The following is a 21600-nucleotide window of genomic DNA, read 5'->3' on the forward strand; positions in this document are numbered from 1 at the left end:
GAGCAACAACAGATCCCTCGGAACTCGGAGGCTCCACAAGATAACCTTCATCCGATTACATCGGCTCAGTGCGGTCCATTTATCTATTACAAGCAGACTTATGAAAAATACATGATTTTGCACGGAGAGAAATATGTTCTCTGCCTCTTTGCTTTATGTTGAATTTTTTATTATTGTTTAAATCGTATGCCCTGTTCTGATTTTTATGAAAGCTTTATGTAACATTAAATAGTTCTCTTCCTACCAAGGTTCTTCACCTACACCTCTACTCCTAAAGTACTTGGATTAATAAAAGCTGCCCTTCAAATCTTTAGCCAGAAAAACATCATTGGACACCAAACACAAATGTTTTCAGTCAGCCAAAATATTCCACATGAGGTTATGTCACACTCTATTTAAGACTAAGCAATCATTTTGGATACATTAGACCTTCTTCTATCTGGCAGATAAGGCCCGTGAATTCGAATCATCCAACATAAGTTTGAGCAAAACTTAACAAGACTCTAAAACATAAAAGGAACATACTGTGACAGAGTAAAGTTGTACATGTGCTTCCGTACCGCTCAGTATAATATCCAAAAAGAAGGTGGCCATAAGAGTTCATATAGATTATAGCCGACCATCTTCATTTGGCATTGCCCGTGTCAAGTGTATTCAGAATTCCGAGTGAGTTTATCTGTTGAATTTACACTCGCATGACAGTTAAGAACGTTACTTAAAAAAATGCCTGTAAAGCTATCAAATCTTTATGACGGTGACAAATAGGCCGAAATCATATTTTCATAATTTCCTATGCGGTAAAAATAGGTTGCAAATCATGAATCAATCAGACAAGCAATCGACAGGATCAGTCGATAATTTCGCATGAGGGTGAGGTTGCAGGGAGCTGGAGCCCATGCAGCACTCCAGGTAATGAACTGTCGCTGTGATATATCTACGTTGGTGTGTGTGTGTATGGGGGGGATAGTGGTGCAAGACGGCAATGCGATGGCAGTACTTCTGTGATTTCTCTTCCATCACACTTACTCGCAGCGCACATACTGTACATGCCGAAAGGCACAGCTCCTCAACAATTGAGACATGGAACACTTGGACTCAATGTCCCATCATCTCCCCCGAGACGTGATCGAACTTCTAAGCCTTGCTTTATCTGGTCCCCCACACCTCAAAACTAGTTTGCCATGGGGGACCCTGCTCCAGAAAACTAAAGAAGCAAATAATAGCAAACTCAAACAAAATTTTAAAATGAATACCTAACATCCATCTCGCCATCAATTTTCTGTCAACACTACCTATCTTCAAAGAAAATTGATCAAATTTGAAGTTCAATGAAAGAAAAAGGTTAGAAAAAACACAATAAGTTACGAAAATATTATATAAAAATAATTTTGTCATATTTAAAACCCCTGGAATAGAATCGGATCTGAAGACTTACAATTGCACTCTTTTTTTTCAAACTTTCTCAAGAAACAGGACCCAAGTTTTTATTTTATTTTTTATTTTTTAACAGGACCCAAAGTTGTGTAAAATAAGTACAAGTATACAGCATCAAACATACGTAAAAAATAAATAACGGGTGCTTGGCCTTCTGTGGGTGGGGAAGGGCGTGCATAAAAAAAATGCAAAAGTGTGGAAAGATTTGACTAAAATACCTTGAAAAGTATTTCTGTCCAAATGTGGTGTTTAAAACATACGCACATTGCCTCATTAAATATAGAGTGGAAGAATGCAAGAAAGAGTTTGATCTGTAATGTTAACAGAATCCACACAAGACATGAAGAGCTCCAGTCTAAAAAGAAACTGGGCAGGTCTTGGGCGCTCACTAGCCGCCTGAGACGCCTCAAGAGCGGACACGTCGCTTTTCCTGCTGGATGGACAGACGAACGAACCACCAAAGTACGCACCACGAATCTTTTTTTTTTTTTGAGGTTCTTTATTTATTTTTTATTTTGACAAAGTTACATCACAATGGAGGGTCTTGTGACACCTTTTGGGCCGACGGTAAGGCGCTCCATGCTGCTGGCTCCTTATCGGGGTGCGCCGCTGACGGCTTGTCCGGCCAGAGGAGCGATGCTCTGAGGCTTCGCAAGCTCACTGGTCCCGATGACCGTTAAAATGACGACTACTCTCGTTATTGTCGCGTGCGTCTTCACTTTAATACACGGTAAGTCCTATTCGGCTCATTAGTACTTTATACATAGGCAACTGTAATGCTTATTTAAAAAAAAAGAAGTTATTTTCTGTCGAACTGTCCCAAGACTTTTGCACAATATGGTACATGCAATGTGGACCTTGAGTGTGTTCTAATGCTGTGTTACGACTTTTATTGAGCAGGGCACATGTATTTTATGAGGAATTAAAAAAAAAATATGTAAAGACACCAAAATGTCGCTGGTATAAAAGATGAATAACCAAACATGAACATGAATATTATTTAGACTTAAATATAACTGGGTAATTTGTTTCCTCAAATACAGGAAAGTAGAAGTCATTATTTAAATTATGTATTTTTTTGAGGTTTATTGGGGTGGATTATGATCTTACTAACATTGACAATATTATAATTTAGGGTGTTGTCCAGTCATCAATGTGCTCTCCCAATCCCTCTTAATTTAACTATGGCACTTGTCAAAAACCAAAATGATTTTTTTTTTTTCATTATTATTAACTTTACTTTAGGTCTTATCCATGAATTGAAACAAAGTAACTCAAAGAACCTCAAGTAAACATTTGACAGTCGCCTTACATTTCATAAGCTGTATTTTTTTTTCAGTGCACATGAATAAAAACCCGCCAACCATGCACACAGCGGGTGAACTAGCAAGTTCACGTGGGTTTTGCCGGTTGCCATGTTTGATTGTGACCCCCTGAGGTCTTGACAACATGCCATCTGCTAAGTGAAGCAGCAGGGGTACGAGTCATGGTGGGCATCCCAGCCAGAACACAGAAGGCTCAGATGCGCTAGCATGTATGGCACCATTAGACAAGGCGGTGTTTGGCTTGTTAATGACTTACAGTGTGTTCTCAACAACAACAACAACAACAACAACAACAACAACAACAACAACAACAACAACAACAAAGCCATTACAAAGTTTTGAAGTGAAACGACATTGTGATCATTGATGCGTCAAGTCATATTTTCTCTCTAAAAGGTCACAGTTGATGACTTTCAAGTTCTCCATGGTAGCAATTCAACTTGAACAGGACCCGCCAATTATAGTTTGTTATTGAGTTAACGGATGAGAAATGGGCTTCACAAACACTTAACTATATTATGATTATTATTTTTTTTGCACAATATTTACATGGATGAAAAGTAAACATTGGGGGTTCATTACTTCATTTTGTTTTGCAAATATAATATCCCACCACATATTTATGGTTGTATTCTCAAATCCTCCATTTGTAGCTTTTCACAGAAAAACTCACCTGTTTGCATTTATGTGGGGGCGGAGCTAAATTTAGTCAGGTTTATTACAGGTTTACCTAAACTATGTAACTTGATATATAATATTTACAATCGTTTTTTGCATGAAAAACAATTCTCTTTCATAAATAGAAAATAAATCAGATGACAAACTAACTTTTTTGTACTCTAATGATGCGCTATTTTTCGGAGTACGTGTATACTGTTAGTCATGAAAGCAAATTGTCGGTCTAGGCTGTGGCGGTGCCGACTCAGAGGAGCGCCTCATTAACTGGCTGCTAGGCGAGCACCGCTACAATCCACTCATCCGCCCCGCTGTCAACCAGACCGAGAGGGTAACAGTGAAGCTGCAGGTTTCTCTGGCGCAGCTCATCAGCGTAGTACGTATTGGTTCAAGCCGTGTAAAAACCTCCAAACCGTTTGTGACTCCAATGTTAATTCTCTGTTGTTAATTCTAGAATGAAAGGGAGCAGATCATGACCACCAATGTCTGGCTTACTCAGGTAAATATGAACAATCTGGAACTCAAATTAATCCGTATGCATTGTTAGCATTTCAAACGAAGCCTACAGCTTCGACACGATAATATCATTTACCGATAAAGATGGATCCCAATCGGAAAGTCCGACTTACTCTTCTTTTTGCATTCAGCACTGGGTGGACTACAGGTTATCGTGGGACCCCGCCAAGTACGAAGGAATCGACAAGCTGCGCATTCCCTCCAGACACGTCTGGCTGCCTGATATCGTCCTCTATAACAAGTTAGTAGCAATTCCACGAACCATGGTATCCACTATTTTCACAATTTATCTCATACCAGTTTATAGACAATTGGGAAACGTCTTGGTTCTCGTTAACGTGAATTTCTAGGAGGAAAGGACAGGACAAGATCTAAAGGGGTGGTATAGGGATTGAGCCAATTCACAATATCCCTTCGAGATTCATTTTTCAGCCAGTTCCTTATCAAGGTATAGATTTCATCATGTCTTTGTGTTCCCATAGTGCCGACGGGACGTACGAGGTGACAGTCTTCACCAACGTCATTGTGCTCTCCAATGGCAGCATTAACTGGCTCCCGCCGGCCATCTACAAGAGTGCCTGCAAGATCGAGGTCAAGCATTTCCCCTTCGACCAGCAAAACTGTACCCTTAAGTTCCGCTCATGGACCTACGACCACACCGAGATCGACCTGATGTTGAAAACGGAGGTGGCCAGCATGGATGACTTCACACCCAGCGGCGAGTGGGACATCCTGGCGCTGCCAGGCCGGCGGACGGTCAACCCGCTGGATGCCACCTACGTGGACGTCACGTATGACTTCATCATCAAGAGGAAGCCGCTTTTCTATACAATCAACCTGATCATTCCGTGTGTGCTGATTACCTCTCTAGCCATCTTGGTCTTCTACCTTCCCTCAGACTGTGGCGAGAAGATGACCCTGTGCATTTCCGTCTTGTTAGCCCTCACCGTCTTCCTGCTCCTGATCTCCAAGATCGTACCCCCGACCTCCCTGGATGTGCCGCTGATTGGCAAGTACCTGATGTTCACCATGGTGCTGGTGACCTTCTCCATCATCACCAGCGTGTGCGTGCTCAACGTCCACCACCGTTCCCCCAGCACCCACACCATGCCCCCCTGGGTCAAGCTCGTCTTTCTGGTCAAACTGCCGAGCTTACTGTTCATGAGACGCCCTCACGATAACGCTGCCCGTCATAGGCTGCGAAAACAGCGATCAGGGAGGACAGTTCTGGGCTTGGGTTGCCCCGTCACATCCAAAACTGGTTTTTCCAAGACGACTTCAGCCTTGCTGCCTTCAGACTCCGCCTTCTCAACACTAGGACATAAAAGTGCCCCCACTCTGGGCCTTAGCCACCTCAACAAAGGCGAGTTGCGGTCTACGGATTGCGTCCCTGGTGCTTTGGACCTCCATCTTAGAAGCAATTCAAACTTGACTACAGACGTCCAAGAGGCGGTGAATGGGGTGCGTTTTGTAGCGGACCACATGATGGCGGAAGATGACGATCAAAGTGTACGTATCATACTTGAAATATCCGACCTGAGTCGTTCCTGACTAATCAATACCACAGTTAGAGGGATCCTGTGAGGAACTTCGAGAATCAACTAAGTATGGGTGGAAATTGGGGCGGAAGGGACAAAAGTGGGGCAACCAGTTTGAAATCCAACACGCAATTTAGACATTAACCACTCACCCCTTGGATGCATTCCTGTTTGTTCTTGCAGGTGGTCGAAGACTGGAAGTACGTGGCCATGGTGGTGGATCGCATGTTCCTGTGGATCTTCGTGATTGTGTGCGTGGTGGGCACGCTGGGTTTGTTCCTCCAGCCCCTCTTCCAGAGTCAGGTGTCTCACCAACATCAGCAGCCCACCTCTGAGATGCCTCGAATTTGATCAGTGAGGGGTTTTTAGCATCTTTGTTCGGGAAGAAGGCGTTGCAAATCTGCGGGACAACGGGGATTAAGGATTAAACTCACGTGATTGGCTTTTTCTTTGTCTTTTTTTGTGACTCAAAAGAAGAAACTGCCTGAATGAGTGTTGTTAAAAGAAGAACACCTCACTGGTGCCTAGAGTTCCGAGTTTTATTTCATTCTGTGACCACAATCGTAAAGGAAAACATCCGTAGGCCAAATCATTTTCCTCCATTTAAATTAATGGAATTGCCATTAATTGGTTCCAGCCCCACAATGGGTTTCTCTCTAGTGTGCGCAATTGTTGTGAAGTCATTTAAATTGAGTTTGTAGTCACCATTTAGCGCTTGTATCTAGAATTTTCAGGTCACTCTTAAATCAAGGCTCCAGTATTTCAAGTACAGTATTTCAGTAAATAAAGGCCTAATAAAAACCTTTCCTTTTAAATACACTTTATATATGTATCATCAGTATCTCAATAAATGTGCTATTGACTCAAATAAATAAACAAATACACACCTCCCTTTTCCTCTCAGAAGAAGACAATCTTTCTATATCAGACTCAACTACGGTGTAGCTTCAAAAGATGACCCAAATTAATCGATACAATTGATTTATCGCAGATCAGAATTTTATTTCAACACTACCACTACACTAGTCTGGTACTTCAAATAGAACGAACACACACACACACATTACATTCACCGCTCATTAAATGGTGCTGAGTGTGCTCATTAAGAGATTCTGCAGACTGTCGCCCATTTCGCCAAAGCTTCATCACGAGATTGCAATTAACTAACTCCCACCTTTTTTTTTTTGTTCAAATGGACTTTAATGACATTGTGTGTTTTGTTTTTAAAAATAACTGCAGATGCATCGTTAATATCGGCTATACATTGGTGTCATTAGCTGCTAGGGTCAGATACATTTTATTATACGCTTTACTAGACTGACTTTTCAATCCGTTTTTTGTTGTTGTTGTTGTAAATATCATCTGTGTGATGGATAGGATGGACACAATTAGCCACCACATAGACGAACGACGCCAAAACAAACCTCACAAAGCATTTTTATGATGGAGCAATATTTTCTCACGGGTCCGGCGTCAGCGCTGGAGTTCCCCATATGGCACCTCCTCATTTCATGTCAGCGAAGGCCTCTAAATTTATCGAACGGAGTGCTCGTTCGTCTCACTGAAGGACATCATGGAAAATCATTCTGGCAGGAGGAAAAGTGGAGCGTTTGTTCATGAGGGAAAAAAAATGCCGAAAAGCACAATGACAGGCATATTTCTAAAACGAATCCTCACAAAACTGAGAGAGAAACTTTACTCACGTTGTCCTTATATGTTTTAATTGCCACTTTGATAAGTGAACTTTTTAAATGTGTGATTTTATATGTTTTATAATTCTGCATTCTTACAACTGTTACTGTTAATCCAAATTATAATAATAAAAGAAATCTCATTTTAAGAATTTACCATATTTTTGCTATGGTCATAATGACAATGAATGTAAAGTCATACACTTCAAAAGTCATACTTACCCCGAGGAATAGAGAAGATGTTATAAAAGGAACCTATGGCTTTGTGTCACATCAACTTCTCATCGGTTGCCGTAGCAATCAAGCTTCTGTCAGAGGCTGCCTCAGCCTTACCCTCCCTCCCTCCATCCCTCCCTCCCTCTCCTTCCTTCTCTGCATCCTTTCACTCTTCCTCTTCACTTTCTCCGAGCCTGGATCCAGCGCAGCCTTCGTCCAGCAGCCAGGAAAATGAAAGGCAGTTTTTGCCTCTTTTTTGCATCCACCTGTTCTGTCTTTTGGTTGCATCTTCAGGGTAAGTCAGAATGTTCCTGTTCCGTGACTTAACATAGAGTGATTTACTGGGAACACAGTTTAGTTTGTTTTAACCCCGCAACATAGGCAACTATAATGGTTATTACAATTGTTGTGACCCCCAGAAAAAGCATAAAATAAAAATAAATGATGATATAAATTACATTATTATTAAAGTCGTAGTTTTGTATGTCTCTTGTTTACACCCACAACAAAATTGTATGCTTTTTACATTTTTCTTCTTTACAAGTGCTTTTTACAACCTAAATTAGCATTCTGAAATTTCATTTTTCTTTTACAAAAATGTCAACAATATACATATATATATATATATATATATATATATATATATATATATATATATATATATATATATATATATATATATATATATATATATATATATATATATATATATATATATAATATATATATATATATAATTTATTTATTTATTTATTTATTTTTAATATATATATATATATATATATATATATATTGTTTGTGTCTTTTTGTTTGATACTTTTTGTATCTCTGTCTGTCTGTGGCCATCCATCTGTCCTGTGACCTCAGGAGGCGCATGTTCAGAGGGCGAGCACAAGCTCTTCTCCGTCATCTTCTCCAAATATAACCAGTTCATTCGACCGGTGGAGAACGTGTCTGAGCCGGTCATTGTGCAGTTTGAGGTCTCCATGTCGCAGCTGGTCAAAGTGGTGAGTAGGAATTGCATCCGATGGGAAAGGTAGCAGCTTGACAATTTGGGGTTTGGCTGAAATTCATATTGATCAGAGAGTGGCGGTAGATGACTGGAAGGGCACCGTTGTAAATGGGACGCTATGAATTGTTAATCTGCGAACATAATTGCTCGATTTTTAACTTACTATTAATATCAATCAAGGAGATGACTGAAGAGTGCAATCGTGGCAATTGGACTCTTGTTTGTTGAATAATTTTTTTTTCCTGGACATTCAAAAATGACTTGGGCAATTATGCTATTTAAGCTAATGAAATGAATTAAAAAATATCTGTACCCGTAAACTGTCTGCCATGGAAATTCAAAGCCAGGTAACTGAATATGTATTTTTAGGTATCGTACTTTTTTTTTTGTTTATTGAGAATTCTATTATGGACAATTCCCAATCATCCCATTAAGAAAATTCACAACTTAGTTAAAAGCACTTGCTCGGCCCAGAATGCGAGGAGCACTTAAGCATCATGAGTGGGGGGCACTCGGCCGAGACAACATTGTCTCTGTTTTTGCTGCAAATATATTCCAGCATGTCTTGTTCTAAAATGCTTTCTGCTGCTCTCTTCCCAGGATGAAGTCAACCAGATCATGGAGACAAACCTGTGGTTGCGACACGTAAGCTCACCGTCACAATTGGACTAAAGGGTGCCCAATATGGAGCCTTTCCTCTGTCATGGGGCATGACGAAAACAATCTTGAATTATTTATGGAGATGAAGGGGGGGGGGAATGCCTTGTAGTCCTGGTTCTTAAAACCTGATAGGCATCACAACTTGGGCCCAGATAAACATAGGAAATGGATGCATTGGATTTTAAATGAAGAGTGACGGTTGTTGTTTAAGTGCATCAGCCGTCTTTGCTAATTATCTGACATATCACAAGAAAGCTGGACAAAGACAAAAAAAAAACAACAACCTGCAAGTCATACGATTCGGAATAGGACCACAAATTTGGAAAAAATACGTTTCCGAAGTTGCTTGAGACCTAAGTTCAGTGAGCGAATGACAATTTTGTGCTATCAGTTGCAATTAATTTCCAGTTTCCTATCATTGTTCTTATTTGGCATTATTTTATCAAGTTTTTCGATCCAGCTCTCATACCTAATGAAGAGTCCCATACGGTGCCTCGGGTGCATCACTTTTAAACATGATGTATTTTACTCCTTTGTTTTTGTGCAGACACTTTCATTCATACTAAAAGGGAGGTGACAAGACCCCCCCCCCTCACACACACACACACACACATTTAATCAAGTGCATGTTTTAGAGCACCCGCTGTCTGCCTCTCTCTCTATTGTGCCTTTAAGACTCTTGCAAGGACTGCCAACAGCAAAAAGGCCCGTTAAGCACATTTTACTTTCAGCGCTAACTGAATAACTTGTCTCTTCTTTTTATTGTTTCTATAGGGAGTGGGAGGAGGCGTTTAAAATCAAAGCGTGTGAATGATGTTATGTTTCATCTTCGGTTATATGGTGCAATTTATGAGCTCTTTTTGTATTAACTTTTATCTTGCGCCAGGCACTAAAATCTTTATGTTTCTATCGACCACTGAGCCACCAAATGGTTTTGATTTGTCACCTGCTCGGAAGGTAAATTTACATGAAAATGAGTTTCGCGACAGAAGAATCCTCACATTATATTATCTGTGTTAAGATATTCTTTTTTTTTTTTTTTTTACTGAAATATTTTACTGGTAATATTTTAGATCTGGAATGACTACAAACTCAAATGGAATCCAAAAGATTTCGGCGGTGTCGAGTTCATACGTGTGCCGTCCAACCGGATATGGAAGCCCGATATCGTGCTCTACAATAAGTAAGTCTTTTGGTTTTTAATTTTTTAAGGAAAATAAATAAACTCACCTCCCTCGTCCGTTTCTCCCCACAGTGCAGTCGGAGACTTCCAGGTGGATGACAAGACGAAAGCTCTGCTTCGGTACAACGGCGAGGTCACATGGATCCCTCCCGCTATCTTCAAGAGCTCGTGCAAGATCGACGTCACCTACTTCCCCTTTGACTACCAGAACTGCACCATGAAGTTTGGCTCGTGGACTTACGACAAGGCCAAGATCGACCTGGTGCTGATCGGCTCTACCATCAACCTCAAGGACTTCTGGGAGAGCGGCGAGTGGATGATCATCGACGCCCCCGGCTACAAGCACGACATCAAGTACAACTGCTGCGAGGAGATCTACACGGACATCACCTACTCGCTTTACATCCGCCGTCTGCCGCTCTTCTACACCATCAACATGATCATCCCCTGCCTGCTCATCTCCTTCCTCACCGTGCTGGTCTTCTACCTGCCGTCCGACTGCGGCGAGAAGGTCACGCTTTGCATCTCTGTGCTGCTCTCCCTTACCGTCTTCCTCCTGGTCATCACCGAGACCATCCCCTCCACATCGCTGGTCATTCCGCTGATCGGCGAGTATCTCCTTTTTACGATGATTTTCGTCACCCTTTCCATCGTCATCACCGTCTTTGTGCTGAACGTCCACTACCGCACGCCCAAAACGCACACCATGCCGCGGTGGGTGCGGGGCGTCTTCCTGGGCCTGCTTCCCAAAGTCATGTTCATGACCAGACCGGAGAGGGACCCGGAGAAGACGAACGAGAGCGTCCAGATGATCCGCCCCAGACCGTGCGGCGCTCACAACTCAGGGTCCCAACACAAAACACAGGTTCTGGCCTCCGGCGTGGTGTCCAGCTTGATTAATCGGCAGAAGCCCCCGAACGACACGGAGCTTTCCAATCTCAACAACTTGAACGCAAACGAGCTAGCCAAACGCGCCGGGCCGGGCTCCCTGTGCTGCGAAGAACGTTGCTGGCACCAGAGGTCCGGGAAGCTGCCAACGGACTCCGGAGGAGGCAGCGGCTTAAGCTGCCTAGGGGTCCTTAGCGGAGGCTCCAGCTCGGAGTCTTTGGATGCGGGAGTATTGACCCTTCTGCCGTTCTCCCCCGAGATCAGGGAGGCCATTGAGAGCGTCAAGTATATCGCAGAGAACATGAGAATGCAGAATGAGGCCAAGGAGGTGAGAGATTACAAACACCTTTTGAGCATTGTCCCTCTCTTGGTTGATTTCACAAACCATCGAACTTAGGATGTTCTTACCTGAGCTAATAGTTAGCTTAGCTTCTTTCATTACTATTTATTTGATTTCCTTCACTATAGAAGCGCTTTTCACAGTGTTGCCTCTCACAGGTCAGCGTTGATACGCTGCTAGACATTCAGTTAGACAAGGAGATTTGCAATTGTGAAAATATGAATAGCTGCCATTTCAAATATACCAAAAACCTACTTGTTTATTGTCGCACAGGTTCAGGATGATTGGAAATACGTCGCCATGGTGATCGACCGCATCTTCCTGTGGGTTTTCGTCCTGGTGTGCATCTTGGGGACCGCCGGCCTTTTCCTCCAGCCTCTTCTACTCGGGGAAGACATATGAATACATCTTATGCGATTATCTTTTTTTTTTAAGAATTCAGACTGTCAAAATGCACAGCTTTTTATGAAATTTTAAAAGACAGAACACAAACATACCGACGTCAGTTATTTCACAGATGAACCCATAAGGCCTTGAAATTGGTCTTCAGAGCATGAAACAAGAAATGGGTGGCTACCTGAACACATTATGATCAAAGAGCGACATCATCTGTTTAATTGAGGTACTGCAACAAATTGCCTGCAGCAGTGAAAGATTTTATTGTGGCATTTTGTGCAAACTCTTATGCCTTAAGATACCGTCATAATATCACCTGTAAATACAACTTTCTTTATTTTATGTTGGCTCTTATTTTGCACATTATTTGGCTTGCTCCTCTTTAAAAAAAAGTGTACTCCACAACAAGGAGCAAAAAAGAAAAAAACTGCCAACGTTGGAAAGAGTGAAGGAAATGTCCAAATTGTAGTAAACATACCAGGGCAGCTGGTACGACTCGATCCTCAGGTGAGCTGTACCCTTGTGCCTCGTAGCAAACTCTATCCAGAAGAGGGCGCTGTTGAACGACAGAATGGGCTGATGGTTCACAAACCTCCCTATATACGTCCCTGACTGTGTTCTCCGGAATTCAGGACAAACTCTTCCAGGTGGTCACGTTGAGGCTTTGTCAGGTTTACACTGGAAGCCCCCCATGTAGATGAAGTTGGGTATGTGGGGCATGGAAACTCAAAAGGCAAAAAAAAAAAAGCTGCATGAGGTCTGTCGCTCACAGTAGGGTGCTAGAAAGAAAAGTGAGTTTCCATGCACGGCCATCTTTACCCTGAAGAAGTAAACAACAGGAGCTCAGTCAAGTGTGCGACATGTTTCACTTTTATTTAGAAGAATCACATTCTTAACCAGCTACAATATTGAATCCCTCAATTGTGAATTACTGAGTCGATACACAGCGAGAAATCCTTTATATAAGTGAACATTTGCTCTCTTCTGGAATACATCATGCAAACGTTCGGAATTGGCATTTGGTATGAAAAGCATAATTGGCTGTCGAGTGGCCTTTAAATTCTCTGACCCCCTGGTGGCGTCCCTGGTAATTACAATTTTTTTTTATTATTTCCACATCACGTTTTTTTTCCTATTTTTAAAAATATACAGTAGTAGTTGTCTGTAAATGTGTTGCAAAACATCATCAAATCTAGATGTGCCTCACCTTCATGTTTGCCAACCTTCAGAGGACACCTCCAATATGTTTGGGAACGATAATGCTGGCCCATTTGTAGATAACCGGGATGAAGAGGAGAGCTGAGCCCAGGACGGAAACCAGCAGGAATGCCCAGAGAAAGATTCGATCCAGAACCTGGGCAACAAACTTCCAGTCTTGTACCACCTAGGAAAAAAAAGACATAAAAGACAGTTATGCAACATGGCAAAACTGAAGCTGGTATGATGTTCCTGTGTTAGAAAATGCAACACCTCCTAAAATGTTTGCACAGGGAAAAAAAATTGACAATAAAAAGCATGGGTGAGTTTATGAGGACACGACATTCCTCGTTTGCATGAGTGCTTGTTTGACGAAGCAGAATGTTTAATTGGGGTTGCCATCCTGGATAATCCCCCCCCCCCCCCCCCATCTCATATCTTGTGTTGTCAATCTTGTGTTTCACGGAGCGAGAACCGTTAGTTGAGCTCCATTATGGAGATGTTCTTGAAGGGGTTTTGGCATCAACTTTGGCTGGATGGGGTCTGCATGCAAATGGCAGTAGGCATTCACTGTTGACATACAAACTGCTGTCTATCTGGATCAGGAAAAAATGCATCCAAATCCTCGAGAGTAACCGGGGGGCTTGTATCATAGCAAGCCCCAGTTTTTATGCCAGCCAATTGGCTCTCAGCATTGATGACTTTAGGGTGCAGTAGAACAATAGTGAAATTTGTATATGACCTTTGCATGTACATTATCTTCTTAATACCAGATGGCAGTACCAGATCCAAACCATTTCTACAATATTGTTGGTTTTTTTTGCCCGAAGTATCGATGCCCGGCTTTGTGGTCGTACTGTAATTTGTAAATTTCCTTTAATATCTTGCAATCTTTCACAATGCAAATAACACTCACCTCTCTGACCTCATTTTCTTTGACCACATGCATGGTTATGTAGCGGATGGAATCCAGCGCAGCTTGGATGTTGAGTCTGGTGTGGGAGAGGCCGTGCTCAGCTGGATAGTCCTTCATCATCCCCAATCCCGGCACCCGTCCCGTCGGCGCCGCTCCCGACGTGCCGTAGCGGTCCACGTGGCTGCGCATGCACAGCAGCTTGGGGAGCCGATGGAGGAAGACCCTGCGCACCCACGGCGCCATGCCGTGATGCGTGGACGACGAGCGGTGGTGCACGTTAATGGCGAAGACGGTGATGACGATGGAGAGCGTGACGAAGATCATGGTGAAGACCAGATACTCGCCGATGAGAGGGATGGCCTTGGACGAGGAGGGGATGATCTCCTCGATGACCAGAAGGAAGACGGTGAGAGACACCAGAACCGAGGTGCAGAGGGAGATCTTTTCGCCGCAGTTGGACGGCAGGTAGAAGACGAGGATTGTGAGGAAAGACAGGCCGATGCAGGGGATGATGAGGAAGAGAGTGTAGAAGAGCGGCAGCCGGCGGATGATGAAGAAGTACGTGATGGTGGGATAGGAGACGCCGGCGTCCACTCTTAGACCGCGGCTGCCTGTGGCCGTCACAATTTCCCACTCGCCGTTGTCAAAATAGTCCTGCCTGTCCACGTGGAAGTCCTCCAGAATGATGTCCACCTGCCAAAGAAAAATCATAGACTTCACACAATTACTGTATATGCCAGATAGCACCTATTAAAAATAAATACTCTCTAGGACAGTTTTTTGGCAGGGGAATCTGAGATTTTAAGCAAGAATATTATTTATTTATTTATGTATTTATTTATTTCGCTATTAGCAGCAGGGATTTGTCTACCTGGGAGCCATCGTAAGTCCACGAGCCAAATTTCATGGAGCAGTTCTGCAGGTCAAATGGGAAGAAGGTGACGTCGATGGTGCAGGCAGATTTGTAATTGGCAGGCGGCGTCCACAATATGGTCCCGTCGTATTTGACTACTGCCTTGGTGACTGTGCCCTCGAAACGACCGTCTGAACTGTCAGGGAAAGCGACATGATGTAAGATTTGACAAAATAGAACGTTCCCATTTGGAGCCATTGTTTCCGCGGGCTCACATTCGCACATCATTTATGAGGCTCAGAGTGGAAGATGTTAAGACTACATTTTATTATTCCAAAACAGATTACAGTTAAATTTTCCGGGCATCACGGACATTTGTGACCTGAATTATCGTCAATAAAAGAAGAAAAAAATAGATTCGGCAGGAGAGCTAAATATTTAATTTTGTGGAGAATTTGGACGGAAAATGTTGATTTATTCGTAGACTGACAAGTGCAGTGAATACGTTCTGGATACGTTCCATCCATCACGTAACATACTTATCATAAAGCACGACGTCTGGGAGCCAGAGCCTGTCAGAGGGCACCCGTATCGTGGTGATGCCCTGGTAGTCATCGGGGTCCCATCTTAGCTTCATGTCAGTCCACTCCTGCATGACAAGCAACCCCAAGTTGACTTTAACTTGGATGATAAAATTGCATTAAAATCATTGGCTTGACACAGGTTATAAATAATAATAATAATAATAATAATTGTAACGTTTTAAAAGCGATATGATGAAATACAAAACAATTCATTACAGCTGAGGAGGCATTTGTGGCAATTGTTCATTTGATGTGAGACACAGATGACCATGAATGAAGCTGACAACAGTGGAGTGGAGATGAGGAGGAAGCCAGTGAGGGCAGAAGCTGGCAAAGTGCCAAGAGGACTCATCCTGATGGGAACAGTCAGGGAGATGCCACGAACAGATTTTATGGGAGGCTACATGGACGTGTTGCTCAACCTCTACCTGTTTCATCCACACATTGGTGGTCATCAGTTGGTTCTTCTCATCCTGATTGGTGAAAACACAGCAGGGGCTTTATTATATTCCTATTGTTACCCAATTTAAAAAGAAATTGGTTCGCACCACATCGACGAGCTGGGAGATGGCAAGTCCAAACTTGACGTAAATGCTCTGGTTTAGATATTCCACCGGACGGACCCATTTCTGGTAGTTCCCAAAGAGGTACTTAAAGAGCTTGTCTTCAGCTTTTGCATAGGAGGAAAGCTTAGGAACACCTGAGAGTGATAAGAACCATAGAAATTTTCATCACTCTAGAAACGTCTATCTGACTCAGAACTTCCCTTCTTTTGAAATAAAATGTGATTCATGTGGGCTGGGAGGAAGCGCGTTGATCCTACCGAGTGTATTAAAACACATTAAAACTATCAATCCCACTCGGAATGACACTTTTTGTCTTTGGCGCCCGATTTATGGGAAACGGATCTCGCATTCAGTCAGTCCTCGTGTCGATGCAGACAAGCAATTCCCTAATTAATGAGACTGTTATCCGCCCATTCATCATCTTTTCCAGCCGCCCTTTTTTTAAGGGTCGGTCCGCCTGGCTGAGATTCTCAAATCGATAATGGCGTAGCTGCGAGGATTTGTGGCTCCCTCAGCAAACCAATTATTGGCGACATACTGCTACTATCCGCTTTATTATAAAAAGCATTGATCTTCATGACATTTCATAACATTTAAAAGGACCAATCACATGCGTCGAACATCTCTCCAGCGTTCAGCCAATCAAATGTTTTATGTATGTGCAAGTAGAGCAAGCTGGTGTATTGTATGTAAGGCGAAAAGTGGACGCGACTAAACTATTCAATCTTATTGATTTTTTCGTGGTAGCAAAGTGAGGTGCTGGTTAGCATATTGGCCTCACAGTTTTAGCATCCAAGCCTCAAATTGTCCATACATGTGAATGTAATTGTGAGCAAAGTTTAGCCAGATTTGTTAGTTGGAAGTCTTTGTCACATGTGCATTGTATTTTACCAAAAAAAAAGAAAAAAGAATCATTTGAAAGCCATTTAAGGGGTTCGGGATCATAGTTTGTGGTGTATTTACGATTAACGCAACATTTGACTGCAAGGGTGTGTATTATTTGCCATTTTTATTCATAATCGCGGCAGGGCTCTGTCCCTGTCTAAACGTGGGTAGTGGGGGATATCAGTGGCTTTTTTCCGATACCGCTCAGTCATGTGTAATCCATTTATTGACACGTAAACAGCGTGGGCGAGCAACTTACGCAGCGAGTGGCACAGGTGGCAACAGTGCAGCAGCGGCAACAGCAGCAGCAGCAACGCGAGAGAGGAGGCGGCCGCCCCCTCCGCTCTTAGCATCGTCTCAGAGACGCTCAGGCATCGTTGGCGCGTAAGACGGAAACTGCATTAAAAGGCATCATTGGTTTCGTCAAAATACAACAACAGCACAAACAAAGCGTTATGGTAGGAGGAAAGCAGAGTTTATGCATACCTGTCCCTGAGTGGCGTCAGTGAATAGAGAAGCGATGCTCACAGCCTCTCTCCTCTTCCCACCTCCCCTCCTGCCTCGAGAAAGCACCACCCCCTGAACAACATATACGGACGGTCCCCCTCATCTTCCTTGCAGTTCTTGAGGTCACCTCATCTTCAACCGCAGTCCGATCACGTTTCTCCCTGTGGAAACACAAGTGAACAAAGAGGATTAGAAGCCGCCCCCTAATTTAGACCGTGGGCATATTTCCATAAATAAATCAATCATTGTGGAAATGCAGAAGCGCATTCACAAATATTGTTCCGTACTAAGAGTTTATTTCTCAAATATGCTTTGCAGAGAATTAAATACATCTTGAAATGGCTTTGCAAACGGTAAAACAGAATGTGGGATGTGAAAACATCAGTGTCAACCACAAAATGCTCCAAAAAATGTCTTCATTATTCAAGATAATTTTGTTTGTTTGCCATTTTGAAGGTTTTCTAAGACCTTTGGATTGTAACAATTATGTATGTTAACTGAAGCAAATTGAAACGTCATAATTGTGCAGAGTAAATGCCATGTTTATGGTCGTGCGCTAACATGGTGCTCATGTCGGAAGACTTTGACCTTTAGAATATGACACATGAATTAATTTATAGGGGGTATTTTATCATTCTCTGTACCAATAAGCAAAGGTCCTTTTTATGACATAACCTGCAAGCGCCTCAGCCCTTATTATTAGAATTATGTAATGTTTGTTATGAATTTCAAGTAGTGCGGGGACTCAGCATCATGAACAGGAAACATTCTCAACGGAAAAGAGCCAAAAATAAAAACTGATTAGAACATATTGATGAAGGGGAGACATTCCTGTAAAAATAATGCCGAGTTCAAATACCATCGGAAAATAGGCAAAACACGAATTGAAATGCGATAGAAGTGCAAATGGATGAGGTGGGGAGCAGGGAGTGCCATTTAGTAATCGCATAGAGAAAATGTGAATGTTTAATCACGTATAAACCCACACACACGCCTTTTACTGACCTCCTCTCCTCCGATCTTCGCCCACGCAGCTGAACGAAAACTGTCCTTTCCTATTGTGCTGCAACGCTCGTGAACGTCGCACGCAACCCAAGGGGTGGAAGCGGACCCCCAAACCTAAACAACACGCCGAATCGACTTAAAGGTAAAAACAGAACTGCACCCTAAGTATGCAACATGACATGTGTTTAATGGTATTCATTTTCGTTCGTTTCAGTGAACGGAAAAGTTTGGAAGTGGTAGTTTGTTGGATCGAAAGTGAAAAGGCACTTTGAGTTGAAAACGTTTTGCAGCCAAGTTTTTTGGTGCCGCTCTTGCCTTGTCAGTGGTCGCGGGATTATTAGAACCGAATCCCGGCTGAGTTTGGGCAAAAAAGCGGACTACATACTGAACTGGTTGACAGTCAGCAGCGGGGCACGTAAAAATACGGACAACCATGGAAAATCAATTTCACGCTGCTGTCACTGAGTGAATTTGTTTTGCTGTTTGATTCCAGATGAGATTGACATGTTGCCGCAGCGCCTTGCTGTTCCTTATCTTGCTTCCCGGATCCTGTCAAGGTGGCAACATTTTGGTTTTTCCAATTGAAGGCAGTCACTGGGTGAACATGGACATCCTCATGCAAGAGTTGCACGCACAAGGACACAACTTGACTGTCGTACGGCCCAGCAAGACGTGGTACATTAAGGACGGCGCCACCCACTACAACACCATCACCGTCCCCGTGGAAAGGAGCTTGGACCAGAACTTCATCACCGGCTTGATTTACGAAGTCATCGAATACGAAAGAGGAGGGATACCTCTCATGACGTTCCTCCATATGAGTGTGGGATTGTTTGGGGATTTTTTGGAAGCTCACGTGATGGTGAGCAATTTCACAACGGCGATTCTTGATGACCAGGATTTGATGAGGAGAATGAATGACAGCAAGTTTGACCTGCTGCTCACTGACCCCTGCTGGGGTGGAGGGGCCATTGTGGCCAAATATTTGAAGCTCCCTCTGGTGTACAACGTCCGCTGGATGATCGCCACCGAAGGCCACCTCGCCATCGCCCCGTCGCCGTTATCTTACATTCCCATCGTGGGAACCGGTAACACAAACAAAATGACTTTTCTTCAAAGAGTCAAAAATGTGTTTGTGTTTCTGATCGCTTTGACGCAACATAACCTGGTCATTAAAAACACGTACCAGAAAGTATGCGACAAATATCTCGGACCCGATAACGACATGCACCATTTGCTTCTTTCTGCTGACCTGTGGCTCATGAGAGTGGACTTTGTCTTTGAGTTCCCGCGTCCCACCATGCCAAACGTTATCTACATGGGGGGCTTCCAGTGTAAACCTGCCAAGCCTCTACCTGACCACCTGGAAGAGTTTGTCCAGAGTTCAGGAGAACATGGATTCATCCTAATGTCGCTGGGGACATTTGTGAACGAAATCCCCGCGGACTTAGCCGACAACATCGCGGCAACCTTCGCCAAGCTCCCTCAGAAAGTCATTTGGAGGTATAAAGGCGCTACACCGTCCACGCTGGGCAACAACACTCTCCTGGTGGACTGGATGCCGCAGAACGACCTCCTAGGACATCCCAAGATGAAACTCTTTGTGGCTCATGGAGGGACGAACGGTGTCCAGGAGGCAATTTACCACGGAATTCCCGTGGTGGGCATACCTTTGTTTTTCGACCAGCATGACAACCTGCTGCGTCTCACAGAGAGAAGGGCGGCCGTGGTGGTCACGTTAGATTCGGTGGACAAAGATGACAACTTCCTGAAGGCCATACAAGAAGTTCTTGCTAATCCGTCCTACAGGAATAACATGCAGCGGCTCTCCAGGCTACACAAAGATCAGCCCGTCACACCGCTCGACAACGCCCTCTTCTGGATAGAGTTTGTCATGCGGCACAAAGGTGCAGCTCACCTGAGGGCTGAGTCCTTCAAACTGCCCTGGTACACCTACTACAATGTGGACGTGTATCTATTCCTGTCTGGAGTTGTGCTGGCTCTGTTTTTAATATTATTCATCATGATCAAATGTTTGTGCTCTGCTTTATGTAAGAGGAAAATCAAACGGGAGTAGATAAATCACAATACATTTATGGTGAATTGCTTATTGCAAATGTGACACTGACGAAAGCAAGGTGGTTAACTTCTCAAGATGATGCAGCGATGGGCGAAGATATACAGATAGTACATTTGAATGTTGACGATCTTACCTTTTTTGGAAATGTCTTGAAGGACTATTCGCATTTTCGTAGATTCTGACATGGTCACTCCATAAAGGCTTTGTGCATCCAGTCTGCTTAGTTCTTTCTGTATTTTTTGATTTTGACTCCATTGTTGTCATTCTAACTACTAATCTGCCGGAATCTGTAGCAGGATGAACCCTAAGGAAACAATGTAAATAAATGAATACGAGCTAAACTATCTCCATACTGATTATATCCATCACATTTTTGAGTATTCATTGTTTTCAGACACATTTAACAGTTGCCACATCCACTGTTATAGAACTGTAAAAAATATTTACAGTAAAAGAAAATGTGCAAGAAAAAAAAAGAAGTAGTCAAGTACACGAAATAAAACGGACATAAAACTGAACTTTTGGAAAGTTTGAAGAATGAACTCTTCATCTGTGATACCAACCAGGGGTGGAGTCCAGAAAAATAACACATCTTGGGTTTCAATTGCATTCAATTTAACAGGAAGTCATGTTTCCTTGATAGGGTTGATTTGGGTCTGAGGAATTTGACTTCACAAACTAACTTGCATAACGTGGTCTTGAAACACAATCTGGAAGCAAAACTTTGTTTGCATTTTTCATTGTGTTCAATCTATGTTTATCTATCTGTCACGCCAGCAAACTCTCAAAGCAACAATACAATCATTCGCTTTAAAGTTGCGGAAAAGGAAGTACTGCCGAGAGTCCTCCAAGAAGGAAAACATGCAGGAGTGAGCAGGCTGAGCAGAGTAGCTGCTGGACTGCGCCATCTAGTGGCTTAAAACAGCCTTCCATTTCCTTTTGTGTATGGAAAATTAGTTTATTTCGTAAAATTGATCAAATGAAATGAAATTTATCACCAGAATAGTAAAATTATGGAGTGATAAATTACCCTGTTATGTCAATTTTCTGAAATGACACTTGCATTAACACAGGTAAAATGTGAACTAGCAAACTTTCCCCTTTGAACTATATCCTTATCGGTCCACGAGTGT

The 21600-nt window shown here is 42.9% G+C and overlaps 3 protein-coding genes and 1 pseudogene across 5 annotated transcripts; 3 read left to right on the top strand and 1 right to left on the bottom strand.

Annotated features, from left to right (window-relative positions):
• The first annotated feature begins 2115 nt into the window (after window positions 1–2115).
• chrnb4 (cholinergic receptor, nicotinic, beta 4 (neuronal)) lies at window positions 2116–5843 on the top strand. The gene is made up of 6 exons (XM_085906745.1): window positions 2116–2164; window positions 3665–3810; window positions 3889–3933; window positions 4082–4191; window positions 4433–5459; window positions 5672–5843. The coding sequence occupies exons 1-6, from the start codon at window positions 2116–2118 to the stop codon at window positions 5837–5839; spliced, it is 1545 nt and encodes a 514-aa protein (XP_085762871.1). The 3' UTR covers window positions 5840–5843.
• A 1783-nt stretch (window positions 5844–7626) lies between these two features.
• On the top strand, window positions 7627–12076 carry chrna3 (cholinergic receptor, nicotinic, alpha 3). 2 transcript variants are annotated; one of them, XM_085906744.1, is made up of 6 exons: window positions 7627–7690; window positions 8263–8402; window positions 9008–9052; window positions 10141–10250; window positions 10323–11466; window positions 11752–12076. In XM_085906744.1, exons 1-6 carry the CDS (start codon window positions 7627–7629, stop codon window positions 11878–11880), a joined length of 1632 nt encoding a protein of 543 aa, XP_085762870.1. In that variant the 3' UTR covers window positions 11881–12076. The 2 variants fall into 2 exon arrangements, with proteins under 2 accessions (XP_085762870.1, XP_085762869.1); XM_085906743.1 differs by lacking the exons at window positions 7627–7690; window positions 8263–8402; window positions 9008–9052 and adding an exon at window positions 9731–10024.
• A 661-nt stretch (window positions 12077–12737) lies between these two features.
• On the bottom strand, window positions 12738–17427 carry chrna5 (cholinergic receptor, nicotinic, alpha 5). The gene is made up of 8 exons (XM_085907274.1): window positions 17362–17427; window positions 17135–17271; window positions 15973–16124; window positions 15853–15897; window positions 15380–15489; window positions 14859–15036; window positions 13988–14680; window positions 12738–13258 (listed from the first exon to the last, which is right to left on the bottom strand). The coding sequence occupies exons 2-8, from the start codon at window positions 17226–17228 to the stop codon at window positions 13100–13102; spliced, it is 1431 nt and encodes a 476-aa protein (XP_085763400.1). The 5' UTR covers window positions 17229–17271; window positions 17362–17427; the 3' UTR covers window positions 12738–13099.
• A 987-nt stretch (window positions 17428–18414) lies between these two features.
• On the top strand, window positions 18415–20797 carry LOC147059503 (UDP-glucuronosyltransferase 2A2 pseudogene; annotated as a pseudogene). The gene is made up of 2 exons (XR_015065621.1): window positions 18415–18529; window positions 18881–20797. The product of XR_015065621.1 is annotated as a UDP-glucuronosyltransferase 2A2 pseudogene (transcript).
• The last annotated feature ends 803 nt before the right edge of the window (window positions 20798–21600 follow it).

This window comes from Syngnathus leptorhynchus, chromosome 3 (genome assembly GCF_054491065.1).
Source record: "Syngnathus leptorhynchus isolate UIUO chromosome 3, UIUO_Slep, whole genome shotgun sequence".
Classification (NCBI taxonomy): Eukaryota; Metazoa; Chordata; class Actinopteri; order Syngnathiformes; family Syngnathidae; genus Syngnathus; species Syngnathus leptorhynchus.